The 16,159-nt window shown below is 45.8% G+C and overlaps 1 protein-coding gene across 1 annotated transcript in view; it reads left to right on the top strand.

Moving 5' to 3' along the window:
- NEURL4 (neuralized E3 ubiquitin protein ligase 4) overlaps positions 1-16,159 on the top strand; it is a 67,734-nt gene that overhangs the window by 13,509 nt on the left and 38,066 nt on the right. Inside the window, 6 exon segments of the mRNA XM_030186423.1 lie at positions 3,677-3,742; positions 5,483-5,754; positions 9,711-9,822; positions 11,651-11,739; positions 11,859-11,931; positions 12,536-12,797. Of these exon segments, the coding sequence (XP_030042283.1) occupies positions 3,677-3,742; positions 5,483-5,754; positions 9,711-9,822; positions 11,651-11,739; positions 11,859-11,931; positions 12,536-12,797 (874 nt within the window).

Below are 16,159 nucleotides of genomic sequence, written 5' to 3'. Positions count from 1 at the left end.
ATATCATGACTACTCCTTCTATTTGCATGCACCTGTTCAGCATTAAGTACCATCAAGGGCGCTGCATTCTGTTAATGCTGGGCTGCTTGTTATACCAGATTTAAGGTGTCTGCAATTTGAACTTACAAGAACTGGTTCTTTTTCTGTTGCTGGACCTCAGGCATGGAATAAATTGTGGCAGAGCTGGTGGTTGGGAGGCGGGGCTAGTGCTGGGCAGACTTATACGGTCTGTGCCGGGGCTGGTGGTTGGGCGGCCGGGCTAGTGCTGGGCAGACTTATACGGTCTATGTCGGGGCTGGTGGTTGGGCGGCGGGGATAGTGCTGGGCAGACTTATACGGTCTGTGCCAGAGCTGGCGGTGGGAGTCAGGGATAGTGCTGGGCAGACTTATACGGTCTGTGCTGGGGCTGGTGGTTGGGAGGCGGGGCTAGTGCTGGGCAGACTTATACGGTCTGTGCCGGGGCTGGTGGTTGGGCGGCGGGGATAGTGCTGGGCAGACTTATACGGTCTGTGCCAGAGCCGGTGGTGGGAGTCAGGGATAGTGCTGGGCAGACTTATACGGTCTGTGCCAGAGCTGGCGGTGGGAGTCAGGGATAGTGCTGGGCAGACTTATACGGTCTGTGCCAGAGCCGGTGGTGGGAGTCAGGGATAGTGCTGGGCAGACTTATACGGTCTGTGCCAGAGCCGGTGGTGGGAGTCAGGGCTAGTGCTGGGCAGACTTATACGGTCTGTGCCAGAGCTGGCGTTGGGAGTCAGGGATAGTGCTGGGCAGACTTATACGGTCTGTGCCAGAGCCAGTGGTGGGAGTCAGGGATAGTGCTGGGCAGACTTATATAGTCTGTGCCAGAGCTGGTGGTGGGAGGCGGGGTTGGTGGTTGGGAGGCGGGGATAGGGCTGGCCAGACTTACACGGTCTGTGCCCTGAAGAGGACAGTACAAATTAAAAAGTAGCACATATGAATTTATCTTCTTGGGCAGACTGGATGGACCGTGCAGGTCTTTTTCTGCTGTCATCTACTATGTTACTATGTCTTGTTCTTTGAAAATTCAATAGAACACTGCATTTAAGCAAATGCTGAAATGTTATTTTCTGGATCTTCATACTCATCGATGATGCTTTCAGGTGTTTTTTTTCTCTCTTGTACTTATGCTGTTATTGTACTGATTTGTGATTTGTATTATTTTGGGGTTGTTATGCATGTTGCGTTGTTACCTGCCTTGGGTATAAGACAGGATATAAATAAATATAAACATAACTGAAATTTTGTGGAATATTTCTCACTGCATCTGGATTTAGGATGCCAAATAGTTAATCTTCATAGTTCAGATGGGATGCGTTTGCCACAATTTCATGGTGAACTCGATGTGCTCAGTTGAGCCTGTTGAAGAGTGATTTGCTTAACATCTGGCAAATTAAAATCACCTATTAATAGTACTTCCCCTTTTCAGCTATATTTTGAATGTCTTCAATTAAATCTCTGTCCACTTCTGTCTGTGAAGGAGGCCTGTATATCAAACCAATGTAAATACATTTTCCATTCCTTCTTTCCAGATTGACCCACAGTGCCTCTTCCTTACCTTGTAGATCTTACAGTTGTGTGGCTTTAATATAGTAACATAGTAGATGACGGCAGAAAAAGACCTGCACGGTCCATCCAGTCTGCTCAACAAGATAAACTCATATGTATTACTTTTTGTGTATACCCTACCTTGATTTGTACCTGTCCTCTTCAGGGCACAGACCGTATAAGTCTGCCCAGCACTATCCCCGCCTCACACCACCGGCTCTGCCACCCAATCTCGGCTAAGCTCTTGAGGATCCCTTCCTTCTGAGCAGGATTCCTTTATGTATATCCCACGAATGTTTGAATTCCATTACCGTTTTCATCTCCACCACCTCCCGCGGGAGGGCATTCCAAGCATCCACCACCCTCTCCGTGAAAAAATACTTCCTGACATCTTTCCTGAGTCTGCCCCCCTTCAATCTCATTTCATGTCCTCTCGTTCTACCGCCTTCCCCTCTCCGGAAAAGGTTTGTTTGTGGATTAATACCTTTCAAATATTTGAACGTCTGTATCATATCACCCCTGTTCCTCCTTTCCTCCAGGGTATACATGTTCAGGTCAACAAGTCTCTCTTCATACGTCTTGGAACGCAAATCCCATACCATTCTTGTAGCTTTTCTTTGCACCGCTTCCATTTTAACATATAATGCCACTCCCCTTCCCTTTCTTCCTACCCTGTCTTTGCTGAACAGATTACAGCCCAGTATAACTATATCCCAGTCATAGTTCCCTGTGATCACCACTAAATCCAAATCAGCCTCTTCCATCACAGCCTCAAGATATAAAACCTTATTTCCCATACTAAGGGCATTAGTATATACTGCTTTTCAGGCGTTGCCCCCTTTTCCCATTTGTGTAGAGGTATTTTATGCTTCACTTACTTGGGGGCTTTGATCACCCCCGCCCAACGATTCTAATTTAAAGCGCTGTTCAGTAGGTTATCCAGTCTGCTGCTGAAGACACTTCCTCCCTGCTTTGATAATTGGACACCGTCTCTGTTCAGCCACCCTTAGAAAGGCATCCCATAGCCCAGGAAGCCAAAATGCTCTTGACGAGGTCATCTACACAGCCACAGATTCATCTCCAGGATATGAGCTTCTCTGCCTTTACCCTCAACAGGGAGGATTGACAAGAACACCACTGGTGCACCTGTCTGCTTCACCCAGAGCTATGAAGTCACTTTTGATATGTTCGATGGGGTACCTAGCAGTATCATTTGTGCCAACATGAGTGAGCAGCATTGTATATGAATCTTGGCAAGCTCTCTGTAACATCTTAAATTTTGGCATCTGGCAGATAGCACACCTCCAATGACACAATGTCTGATTTTCTTGCATAATTTTTTTTTTAATCAGTGGGATTGCGAGTATCTGAGATGATTGCAGCTTCTTCATTATCCACAATTTTGTCAGTTATGTTCTCAGTGTTTTTCAAGCATATCAGTGTTAGTGTTTACATAGTTTAAAAGGGATGAGACATGCTACATTATTCCATATATATCAGTACTCGCATCAAGCAATGAATTAAATTTATGACCATTTCTGTTCAGTGCTACAAAGTCTGCATTTATCTGTTTCCATGTTAGTCTACTGTCCTATTCTGTAGTTTGACATCTGTGATTTCTCCTTATCCTGTGTTGTGTTTTGATCTGCTTGTGGTTTCTAAATTTATCCACTGTATTTGTGCTTTTGCTACTTGTTTTTTTTCATGGTTTTCTGGTTTAATTCTTTAAATAGCTTTTCTTTTGCTTTTGCTTCCCCACCCCCACCCCAAATTTGTGTGTGACCTCAGGTAAGTCATTTTGTCTTCCTGTGCCTTGGTTGTATAATCCCTGGCTCTGTCACCATTTCTGTATCACCTTGGGAGAGTAATTTTATCCTTAATTCTGTCACTCTCTGTAACCTCGTAGTCACTTTATCTCTAATCCTCTCTTCTTCATCTGTAGTAGTGTGAAAATGTAGCCTGAAGTGGCTGCATATTTGTTTCTGTCCTGCTGCTACGAAGGTAATAGCTCTTTGAGGGCCCATCTACATCACTGAATTTGATTCAAACCAGTGTCTGAACATTCAGCATTTGCATTCATAGAGACTCCTCTCCCTTTCTGTCCCATCAGTGCCTGCCCTCCTGCATGGCCAGTCTCGTCCTGATAACTTCCCCAGCAGCCTGGAGTCTGACAATGGTGAGTGTTCTGAGAAGAAAGTCCCAGACATTTGTATCTAGTTCAGTAAGGTGCTCCTGGCTTGGTTTCCTCTCTCAAACAAAAAAGGAGGTAGACCAGTGGTTCCCAGACTTTTTTGGTTCCCAGCACCCTTTGTGTTCAAGCAGTTTTTCACTGTATCCTCCCCCCCACACATACACGTTTTTTTTCCCACTGCTCACCGTCACCTGGAGCAGCTGGGGCAGGGGGTGCTCCTCTGCAGTCTTCAGCTCCACTTCAGGCTCCCTGCCATGCTCCTGCTGCTGCTTTTTCCAAGCATGTTTCTCTCCTTCCTCTCCATCCCCAAATCGTGATTCCTCCTCTCTCAACACCCCCTTCCCCATGTCTGCTTGCAAACGCGTCTCCCTCCAGAGGTCCCCGGCAGTGGCAGAATTTTACACAACGCTGCCAGCGACAGTCCTGAAACCTTTCATCTGCCGCGTTCAGCTCCCTGTGATGTAACTTCCTGTTGCCGCAGGGGACGAATGCAGCAGAAGGAAGACTTTGGGACTGGCGTCAGCAGCGATGTGAGAAATGCTACTGCTGCTGGAGACCTCTGGAGGGAGACACGTTTGCAAGCAGACACGGGGGGGGGGGGGGGGGTTCAGAGATGGGGATTTGCCGGACCTGGGGCAGAGTGGGGGAGACACATAGGGGATGGGAGACACTAGCCGGAGGAGCAGGTGAGGCATGTTTTCAGCAGAGAGGAGGTGGTTTGGTTGGCGGCGGGAGGTCAGGATTTGCTGCGACGCACAGTTTGGGAACCGCTGGGGTAGACCAATGTGGTTCCAACACGCATAATTTTATTATAAAATCAATCAATATACCTGCAACAATGACTGAACGCAGTCCTGCATTTCAGCACATAATGCACCTGCCTCAGGAGTCGAACAGTGCTTTCAAACAAAGTTGATCGCTAACAGTTGATAAGGAAGAAAGATCCAGTAACTACAGCACATCCAAGCATCAAAATGTGGTCTGGGAAGCAAAATGTGAGGCGGCATTTTGATGCTTGGATGTGCTGTACTTATTGGATCTTTCTTCCTTATCATTAGCGATCAACTTTGTTTGAAAGCACTGTTTGACTCCTGAGGCAGGTGCACTTGGGGTCGAAACGCAGGACTGTACTGGGTCACTGTTGCAACTGTATTGATTTTTTATAATAAATTTCATTTTTTGGAATCACAGTTGGACAACCCCCTTCTTTTTTGTTCGTGTTGGTGTACCTGTTGGGGGACACTTCTGCTCTTTTCTTTTTTTTTTTGTTTCCTCTGCATGTGTCCAGCGGTTGTGATCAGTTTTATTTCAGGGTAGGAGGGGTGGGGACTGGAACTTGTTCTGTTATCAATTTTGAATCTGTTTCTATGCGTGTGTGAATCTTGTAATCTTTGGTTGGGCTGTAACTGTGGATCCGTGTGAGTAGTGCTGAGGTGGTTTATTTGACCCCATCACAGAGTTAGATTTGATATCATTTTTAATGCCCTATAACAAGAAATTTCACTGCTCCATAATGCTTCCCCATGCAAAGCCACCTTATGAATAAGCATCAGAAGGTCTCATGCACTGTGACAAGAACTCATCCAACGGCTCTTCCGTGATTTAATGGATGGGACCAGTCTCTTTTTTTTTTTCTCCCTTCTCTGTTGCTCTTCCTTAATGATCTTGTTTGACCTTGCCCTTCTTACCACCCAAATATGTTAGCAACTGTCCTATACCTTTCAGGTTTCTCCAGCATGGAGCTGTCTGAGGTGGTCAGCAACGCCATCTTGTCAGCCTATAATGGCAGCAGCCTTCTCTCAGTCAGCCTGGGAAGCCCACAGGAGGCCGGTGGCACAGTGACCTCCAACGATGCCCTGCTCTTCCATGAGAAATGTGGCACCCTCATCAAGCTCAGCAACAACCATAAGACAGCTGAGCGACGCCGGCCCCTGGACGAATTTAACAATGGTGTGGTGATGACCAATCGGCCACTGCGTGATGGCGAGATGTTCGAGGTGAGGCAATACACTCTCTTCTATGTCATCGTTGTCTTTCTTTAATGTTATATTTCAGGAGAAAGGGGGGGAGGGTTGTCCCATTTCACTCTTGTCCCGAGTCCCTACTTCATTCAGCTTCTCCTTCCCCTTCCCAGCCTTCAGTGGACACTGATTCTTGGTGGCTGAAATGGACACACCCTTGAAGGTTGCTTCTATTTACTGCTCTTCCCTCTGAGCAGATTCCCTAGGTCCCTCCATCATTGAAGGTCATCTTTGAATTCCTTGGTCAGATACAGCTTGCATGTTAATGGTTGTGATTGTTGACTCTTTTGACTCCATTGAACAAAACTAACTAAATAAATAGCTACTCTATTTCTCTCATGTGTAGCCTGGTTAATGGCACTTACATATACTGTTGTTGCCATATTACCCAAGAGTCTCATTACCCATTTCATAAAGGGTCTGTTGACTAATGTAGTTATGGATTCTGCCCTCTGTTGTGGTAAAATGCATTTGCTGTAAGGGTGTGAATCAATACTCCTGTGAACGCCAATGATTCTGTGGGGGTCAGATGGGCGATTTTGGAAAATTTATGATAAGCCCATTGATTGAAGGATTTTCACCATCTCCTTGATCAACCACATTAACATGAAGGCTGTACTTCCAGAGATTAAACTGTCATCCAAGTAGAGATATGTTTCTAATCTCTTTATTAGTATTTCAACAGATAACATGTGTCAACTTAGTACAATGTATCTTCATCTCAACAGTGAACCTCTTATTACCCCTCCCCACCACCACCACTAAATCCTACCCCCATCCCACCTAAAAGCTTAAAGATGGTGCTAAGTCACCTACAGGCATATTTTCAAAGCACTTAGCCTCCCAAAGTTCCATAGAAACCTATGGAACTTAGCCTCCCAAAGTGCTTTGAAAATATGCCTGTTAGACTACTGCAATGCACTCTACGCTGGCTGTAAAGACCAAATCATCAAGAAACTTCAAACAGCCCAAAACACTGCAGCCAGACTCATATTTGATAAAACAAAATACGAAAGTGCCACACCCCTTAGAGAAAAAACTGCACTGGCTCCCACTCAGGGAACGTATTAAGTTCAAAATTTGCACCCTGATTCACAAAATTATCTACGGAAATGCCCCTGTCTACATGTCAGACCTCATAGACCTACCACCCAGGAACTCTAAAAGATTATTATTATTATTAACATTTGTATAGCGCTACCAGATGCACGCAGCGCTGAGATCATCTCGCACATTCCTGAATCTCCACTTCCTCAGCTGCGAAGGACTAAAATACAAACTAATACATGCATCCAGCTTTTCCTACATAGGTACGCAGCTTTGAAATGCATTACCACTGGATTTGAAAAAAAATGCGTGACCTAATCAATTTTCGGAAATCACTGAAGACCTACCTCTTCAACAGAGCATACCATAACGATCCATCATATGAACTCTAAAACATTTACCGCTTTATCTGTTATTCCGATAATGATCTCTTTATACTTTATGCTTTACTCCGTTATGTTACCCACGTTCTTATGTAATTACTAATTGTATCTTTTATTCTGGTATGGCGATAGCCGTGGCGGAACAAAGTAAGCCACATTGAGCCTGCAAATGGGTGGGAAAATGTGGGATACAAATGCGACAAATAAATAAATAAAGATTTAACAGACTACGCACCACTGGTGTTATTGTATTCTAAAAGGGTGCCCCACAGAAAACGTTACATTATGCACTTCAAGTCCTAAACCGAGCAGAGAGTACTCGAGGGTTTGTTTTTTTTTGTCAACCCAGAGTCATGATGTTTGTGTCGACCTTTTCTGATCTGCTTGGTGCAAATTTGATTATTTTTCAAGTAACTGTTTTAATGTATTACTGCGGGTTTTGTGGGCCTCTGTATTACTGTGGCTTCTGACATCCAAGTTGGGTGTCAGTTATTGACCTTTTGAGGCACATTTTGGGCATTGCTTGAAAATTAGTTTTTTTTCTCTGGCATAGCAAATAGTAATTACATAAGTACTACTACTACTACTGTTTATCATTTCATAAGCACCGCCACGCTGGGAAGAGACCAAAGGTCCATCAAGCCCAGCACTCTGTCTCCGACAGCGGCCAATCCAGGCCCAAAGAACCTGGCAAAAACCCAAAATTTAATAACGATCAATGGACTTTTCCTTCAGGAATCTGTCCAGACCCCCCTTAAACTCAGCAAGGCCAGCCGCCGTCACTACCTTCTCCGACAATGAGTTCCAGAGTCTAACTACGCGCTGAGTAAAGAAAAACTCTCTCCGATTTGTTTTAAACCTACCACATTCTAATTTCATCTTGTGTCCCCTGGTTCTATTATTGTTAGAAAGTGTAAACAAATGCTTCACATCTGTCCGCTGTACCCCACTCATTATTTTGTAGACCTCTATCATATCACCCCTCAGCTGCCTTTTCTCCAGGCTAAAGAGTCCTAGCCGTCTTAACCTCTCCTCATAGGGTAGTTGTCCCATCCCTTTTATCATTTTTGTTGCCCTCTGCACCTTCTCTAATTCCTTTATATATTTTTTGAGATGAGGCGACCAGAACTGAGCACAATACTCCAGGTGCGGTCACACCATGGAGCGATATAACGGCATTATAACATCTTCATGCTTGTTTTCCATCCCTTTTCTAATAATACTCAACATTCTGTTCGCCTTCTTAGCCGCTGAAACACATTGAGCTGAAGATTTCAACGTCCTATCAATGATGACTCCCAGATCCCTTTCTTGGTCCTTAACTCCTAAAGCGGAACCTTTCATGACATAGCTGTAATCACTTTGCACTTGTCAATGTTGAACTTCATCTGCCATTTGGACGCCCAAGCTCCCAGTATCATGAGGTCTTCTTGTAATCTTTCACACTCCTCCTGCGATGAGACGACCCTGGATAACTTTGTGTCATCTGCGAATTTAATTACCTCACTAGTTACTCCCATCTCAAGGTCATTTATAAATATGTTAAAAAGCAGCGGTCCCAGCACAGACCCCTGAGGGACCCCACTAACTACCCTTCTCCATCGAGAATAATGACCATTCAACCCTACTCTCTGCTTCCTATCTTTTAACCAGCTCTTAATCCATAATAATACACTGCCTCCGATCCCATGACTCTCCAGTTTCCTTTGGAGTCTCTCATGAGGCACTTTGTCAAATGCCTTCTGAAAATCTAGATATACAATATCAACCGGCTCCCCTTTGTCCACATGTTTGTTCACTAATCTAGTGCAAAGCAGGTTTTGTTTTCTTTCCTTTAATTCAGTGTGTTGAAACAAGACCCAATCAACTGCAAATGTAGCAAAACTAAAACCCAGGGACTTGTGTCTTGTTCAAGCTCAGAAAACCTTTTAGAGGTTTCTGAGCTATGGGAGAGCAGACCTGCTCGGCTCTTGTCATTGGTGACATCACCACTTATGTGGCTGTAGTGACCCCGCTTGTCCAAGGAGAAATGTTATTTAACGAAAGTGGACCTTGGCTGTTATCCTGCAAATGTATTGATTATTTATAAACCCCCCTAGGAGGATCACTGTCTCACTCTTTTGTCTTACTGTGAAGCAGATTTGTCTCCCAATTGGCATGAAATCATTTTGTTTTAGCAGTTTTGATTCTGGTTTCCAGTTTTTCTCTTCCCAGTCTCTTCATTTCAAAGTCTGACCAAGGGCTGGAAGCCAACTTAGAGGAATAGCTTTAAATCCTGCTGGTGTTTGGTACTGCTTATGCAGCAGAGCTAAAAAGCCCAGCTACCCTCACTAGCTTATTGTGCATGTTCCAAGGGGAAACAGACGACACCAGTATTTATAATTCACCCAGAATTTCGATGACAGCCTCTGTCTCCATGCTTATCCCATGAAGGGTTCTCTCTGCACTCTATTGCCAGTTCCTGCCTGAATTTAAGCTACTTTTTTTTTTTTCTTTACTTAGATCCGAATTGATAAACTGGTAGATAAATGGTCTGGCTCCATAGAGATAGGAGTGACCACCCACAACCCCAACAACCTGGAGTATCCTGCTACAATGACCAACCTGCGGTCAGGTAATGAATGAATTCTGAAAATGCATGTTTCCAAATATCCACAACCTGATTTTATTTTGTTTTTATTGATTTGGCTCCTACATTTTCATTAGTAGCTCAAGGCGAGTTGCATTCAGATACAGTAGGTATTAACCCCATCCCTGGAGGACTTACGATATAAAATTGTATCCGAAGCAAAAGGAGGAGGGATGTGAAATGACTTCTCCAAGGTCACAAAAAGGTGTCAGTAGGATTTAAACTCCTGCTTTTTTGGTTCTCAGCCTTCTTGTCTAACTTCTAGGCTGTTTTTCTACTCCACTGACCAGTAGTATCCAACCACAACGACCAACATGCTGTCAGGTCTACTCATACTTCTTCTTATGCTTCAGTAATGACTGAAAGTGTTAATGTTTAGATTAAAGTAACATAGTAGATGACGGCAGAAAAAGACCTGCGCGGTCCATCCAGTCTGCCCAACAAGATAAACTCACATGTGCTACTTTTTGTGTATACCTTACCTTGATTTGTACCTGTCCTTTTCCGGGCACAGACCGTATAAGTCTGCCCAGCACTATCCCCACCTCCCAACCACCAGCCCCGCCTCCCAACCACCAGCCCCTCCTCCCAACCACCAGCCCCGCCTCCCACCACCGGTGTTGACACAGACCATATAAGTCTGCCCAGCACTATCCCCGCCTCCCACCACTGGTTCTGGCACAGACCGTATAAGTCTGCCCAGTACTATCCCCACCTCCCAACCACCAGCCCCGCCTCCCACCACCCATTCTGGCACAGACCGTATAAGTCTGCCCAGCACTATCCCCGCCTCCAAACCACCAGTCCCGCCTCCCAACCACCAGTCCCGCCTCCCACCACCGGCTCTGGCACAGACCGTATAAGTCTGCCCAGCACTATCCCCGCCTCCAAACCATCAGTCCCGCCTCCCACCATCGGCTCTGGCACAGACTGTATAAGTCTGCCCAGCACCATCCCCACCTCCCAACCACCAGTCCCGCCTCCCACCACCGGCTCTGGCACAGACCGTATAAGTCTGCCCAGCACTATCCCCGCCTCCAAACCATCAGTCCCGCCTCCCACCATCGGCTCTGGCACAGACCGTATAAGTCTGCCCAGCACTATCCCCGCCTCCAAACCACCAGCCCCGCCTCCCACCACCGGCTCTGGCACAGACCGTATAAGTCTGCCCAGCACTATCCCCGCCTCCAAACCATCAGTCCCACCTCCCACCATCCGCTCTGCCACAGACATCGTATAAGTCTGCCCAGCACCATCTCCGTCTCCCGCCACCGGCTTTGCCACCCAATCTCGTCTAAGCTCCTTAGGATCCCTTCCTTCTGAGCAGGATTCCTTTATGTTTATCCCACGCATTGGGAGACTGAGAAAATACTGGGGCTAAGGTCACATGGCCAGGGCTCCTATTGGCTCTCTAGAGTCAGAGTTTTTTCTCAGTCTCCACCTGCTGGTAGGCGAGCACAACCCATCAGTCCAATCCTGGTCCGGTCCGGAGGGACGCTAAGGAATCCTTTATGTTTATCCCACGCATGTTTGAATTCCGTTACCGTTTTCGTTTCCACCACCTCCCGCGGGAGGGCATTCCAAGCATCCACTACTCTCTCTGTGAAAAACTTTTCATTAGTACATTCATCAGTTACACACATTCCTTGGGCTCAAGCTGAGCTTATAAACTCTTTAGGAGGTAGGGGCATCATGGCCTAGTTTGTACAATGACAGTGTTCCTTTATAGTTCTGTGTAAGCAAAATGGACAGATACCTGCACAAGCTGAGGCTGTTCTAAAGTAACGTTGATGCTCCCTTTTCCATTCTCAAGGCACCATCATGATGAGTGGCTGTGGTATCCTGACCAATGGGAAAGGCACCCGACGAGAGTACTGTGAGTTCAGCCTGGATGAGCTGCAGGTGAGACCCTGCCTAGAGCAGCCGGGGAGGGGGGGGGGGGGTGAACAAGCTGCTATTTTCCCTTTCAACTCTTTCCTAATTCTTCCCTGGTTAACCCTGAATTCTGTGCTTGTTTTTAGGAAGGAGATCACATCGGGCTGACCAGGAAATCCAGTGAAGCCCTCCACTTCTACATCAATGGCATTGACCAAGGTCTGTGAATCCCTGATTAAATTTGAAAGCCAAGATGGGAACAGGGTGCTGAGGCCGTGACCATGTTCTTCCCCTTCTCTTCTCTACCTAGTGCATACCTTACCCTGTTCGTCACCTGCTCATGTTGTACATTCATTATGTTCTTACCATACAGATGTGTCAGCTGAAGAGGGGAGTAATTATAAAGTGAGGGGGGGGGGGCTTATCTTCAATAAAAAAAATATGCCTTTCATTTCAAAAGGAAAAACATAGGAACCAATATATTGGATTAATGAAGAAGAAATATCTAAAAATAAGGCTTGAAGTGGGAAACTTGAGTAGGCAAAACAGTAGGGCACCGTTTTGAAGAATTTAGACATTTATTTATTTGGATTTTGCTCACACCTTTTTCAGTAGTAGCACAAGGTGAGTTACATTCAGGTACACTGGGTGTTTTGTCATACAGTGAGAATGTAGTCCCTAAACGCCCGCCCCCCCTCCAGTTTTATTCAGAAATTATCACTGATAGCCATTAATCATACTTTGCACAGCTGTGTGTACATTGGTTGAGTCCTTTTGATATCCTGACCTTATCCTTCCCCCCACCCTCCCTTCCCTCTCCCAGGCGTGGCTGCCACCCAGACTCCGCCCATTGTCTACGGTGTGGTGGATCTATATGGCATGGCAGTGAAAGTGACCATCGTGCACAACCACAACCACACGGACCGCTTGCGCCGCAACAATGCCATCATGCGGGCTCTCTCGCCAGACACAGGGCGTTGTGCTGTGGAGACTGCAGAGCCAGAGCCTGAGCGGCTGCTCTTCCACCCCAACTGTGGCCAGAAGGCTGCCATTGTGAACGAGGGCCGGACTGCGCTGCGCCCACAGTAGGTACCCTGTGCTGAGCAATGTCGGTTAAAGTCAGAAATCTGTATTGATCCATGTGTCTCCAACCTCACTGCAATACTTGTAATAAAGAAATCTTTTCTATGGACAAGCAGGATATAATCAGACATGCATAAGGTGACGTCACCCCTGATGGCACCAGGTAAGATCCTCTCTCCCAGAGCCCAGAAAAGTCTAGAAAAGCATGTGTGATTTGTTCCCTCTTGTGTGACTGTTGATCTTCCGCAACAGTCTACATCTGCCGGCAAAGCAAGAATGAATCAGCTTTCTCTTCTTTCATTACATATGCAAAAAACAAAACAATGAATAGATCATGGTGCTAAATGCCAGTTGCTACAGATAATTTTCATGCTGATATCTTGTAGAAGAGATCTTGACAATGGTCAAGTATTAAGAACTCCTTAGGTGTCCTCGGTCATGTTTCCTTTTCTCACTGCTTTGCTCTTCTTATTACAGTCTATCTCCCAGCAGTACAATCTAAATTCCTCTCTTGATGGGTATTAAATAGTGGTTCAAGGTTAGTCACACTAGGAATGCTAGATATTCCCCCGTTCCGGAAGAGCTTAGACTGTCCCTCTGCCTGCTTCATACCAGTGCATCAACAGAATGAATTATGTGGAAAATCCCTGCACCCCTCTTGGGCCCCCACTTCGTTGCTGCTGCCGCCGCTCACAGGTTCCAGCAAATCTAGGTTCCGATCCACTCGGGGCCTCTGCTCAAGGTGCCGCGCGCCTAACGGCGCGCGAAAGCTTTCCTTCTAATAAGTTCTGGGAGAAGAGGATATTTCTCTGGTAAGTGAACAAATTTTGCTTGTGCTTTCGGAATTTGAAGATTGGGGTTTAAAGGAGGAACTGTAAGTTAGTGATAGGCTGATATCCTTAATACTTTAGCAACTTTTAAATTACGGAAAAACTCAAAAAACACTAAGATGGAGTCAGCAGTCCAGCAGCGAGAGGGGTGCTATCCAGTCTTTTGCATTGAGTGTCACATGTATGATTATCTCCCAATTGGTGAGGTGTCATATGTGTGTGCCCGATGCAAAGAGCTCCTAGCTCTCAGAGAACGTGTCCGTTCCCTTGAGGCTAGAGTAGCAGACTTGATGGAGCTGAGGGAGACAGAGAGGTACATAGAGGAGACCTACAGGGATGTTGTAGAGAAGTCCCACCTCCAGTCAGGTAGCCCCTGTGCTACCTTGGAGGAGGGAGGTCTCCTAGAAGGAGAGCATCACCCTGGTGAAGTAGGAAGTACTCCTGTAGCCAGGACCTGCCCACCAGGGGATGTATTATCCTTTCGCACCGAGGATATATCTCCAAATGTTGCCCGGGAGGGAAAGGTTAGGACAGCTGTTGTACTTGGTGATTCGATCATTAGGCATATAGATAGCTGGGTGGCTGGTGGACGTGAGGATCGCCTGGTGACTTGCCTGCCTGGTGCGAAGGTGGCGGACCTCACGTGTCACCTAGATAGGATTCTAGATAGTGCTGGGGAGGAGTCCGCTGTCTTGGTACATGTGGGTACCAATGACATAGGAAAATGTGGGAGAGAGGTTCTGGAAGCAAAATTTAGGCTCTTAGGTAGAAAGCTGAAATCCAGATCCTCCAGGGTAGCATTTTCTGAAATGCTACCTGTGCCACGCGCAGGGCCCAAGAGACAGGCAGAGCTCCAGAGTCTCAATGCGTGGATGAGACGATGGTGCAGGGAGGAGGGCTTTAGATTTGTTAGGAACTGGGCAACATTCTGGGGAAGGGGGAGCCTATTCCGAAAGGATGGGCTCCATCTTAACCAGAGTGGGACCAGGCTGCTGGCATCGGCGTTTAAGAAGGAGATAGAGCAGCTTTTAAACTAGAAATGGGGGGAAGGCCGACAGTCGCTCAAAAGAGCATGGTTCGGGATAAGGTATCTTTCAAAGATATCACCATAACAGGGAAGATAGAGTATCCTGATAGTGAGGTTGCAAAAGAGATTGTAGTAGATCGGGTATCTTTAAATAACAATAAAAATCAGACAAAAGATTGCCAATTAATACTGTCAAGTACTAAGCATGATGTACTTAGGAACAACAAACATAGTTTGAAATGTCTATATGCGAATGCCAGGAGCCTAAGAAATAAGATGGGGGAGTTAGAATATATTGCACTAAATGAAAAATTAGATATAATAGGCATCTCTGAGACCTGGTGGAAGGAGGATAACCAGTGGGACACTGTCATACCGGGGTACAAATTATATCGTAGTGATAGGGTGAATCGGATTGGTGGAGGGGTAGCATTGTATATTAACGAGAGCCTTGAATCAAATAGATTGAAAATTCTGCAGGAAGCAAAACACTCCTTGGAATCACTGTGGATTGAAATTCCATGTGCAAAGGGGAAAAGGATAGTGATAGGAGTGTACTACCGTCCGCCTGGCCAGGACGAACAGACGGATGCGGAAATGTTAAAGGAAATCAGGGACGCAAACAAACTGGGCAACACAATAATAATGGGGGATTTCAATTACCCGCATATAGACTGGGGTAATGTAACATCTGTACACGCAAGGGACATAAGATTTCTTGATGAAATCAAGGACAGCTTCATGGAACAGCTAGTTCAGGAGCCGACAAGAGAAGGAAAAATACTAGACTTAGTCCTTAGTGGTGCTCATGATCTAGTGCAGGGGGTAACGATACGAGGGCCGCTTGATAACAGTGATCATAATATGATCGGTTTTGATATTGGCATTGAAGGAAGTGAAACTAGGAAATCAAGTACGCTAGCGTTTAACTATAGAAAAGGTGATTACGACAAAATGAGAAAAATGGTGAAAAAAAGACTGAAAGGAGCAGCTCGCAGAGTAAAAAACTTGCATCAGGCGTGGATGCTGTTTAAAAACGCCATCCTGGAGGTTCAGGACAAATATATTCCACGTATTAGAAAAAAGGGAAAAAAGACTAAACGTCAGCCGGCGTGGCTAAACAGTAAGATAAAGGAAATCATTAGAGCCAAAAAACAATCCTTCAGAAAGTGGAGAAGAGAACCAACTGAAAGTAACAGGATAGATCATAAGGAATGCCAAGCCAAATGCAAAGCGGAGATAAGGAGGGCAAAAAAGGACTTTGAGAAGAAATTAGCGTTGGAAGCAAAAATACATAGTAAAAACTTTTTTAGATACATTAAAAGCAGGAAACCGGCCAAAGAGTCGGTTGGGCCGCTGGACGAAAATGGTGTTAAAGGGGCGATCAAGGAGGACAAAGCCGTAGCGGAGAAATTAAACGAATTCTTTGCTTCGGTCTTCACCGAGGAGGATTTGGGGGGGACACCGGTGCCGGAAAGAATATTTGAAGCGGGGGAATCGGAGAAAC

Source organism: Microcaecilia unicolor, chromosome 14, assembly GCF_901765095.1.
Source record: "Microcaecilia unicolor chromosome 14, aMicUni1.1, whole genome shotgun sequence".
Taxonomy (NCBI): Eukaryota; Metazoa; Chordata; class Amphibia; order Gymnophiona; family Siphonopidae; genus Microcaecilia; species Microcaecilia unicolor.
Note: the sequence above shows the minus strand (reverse complement) of the source record. Positions and strands in the feature narration are given on the sequence as shown.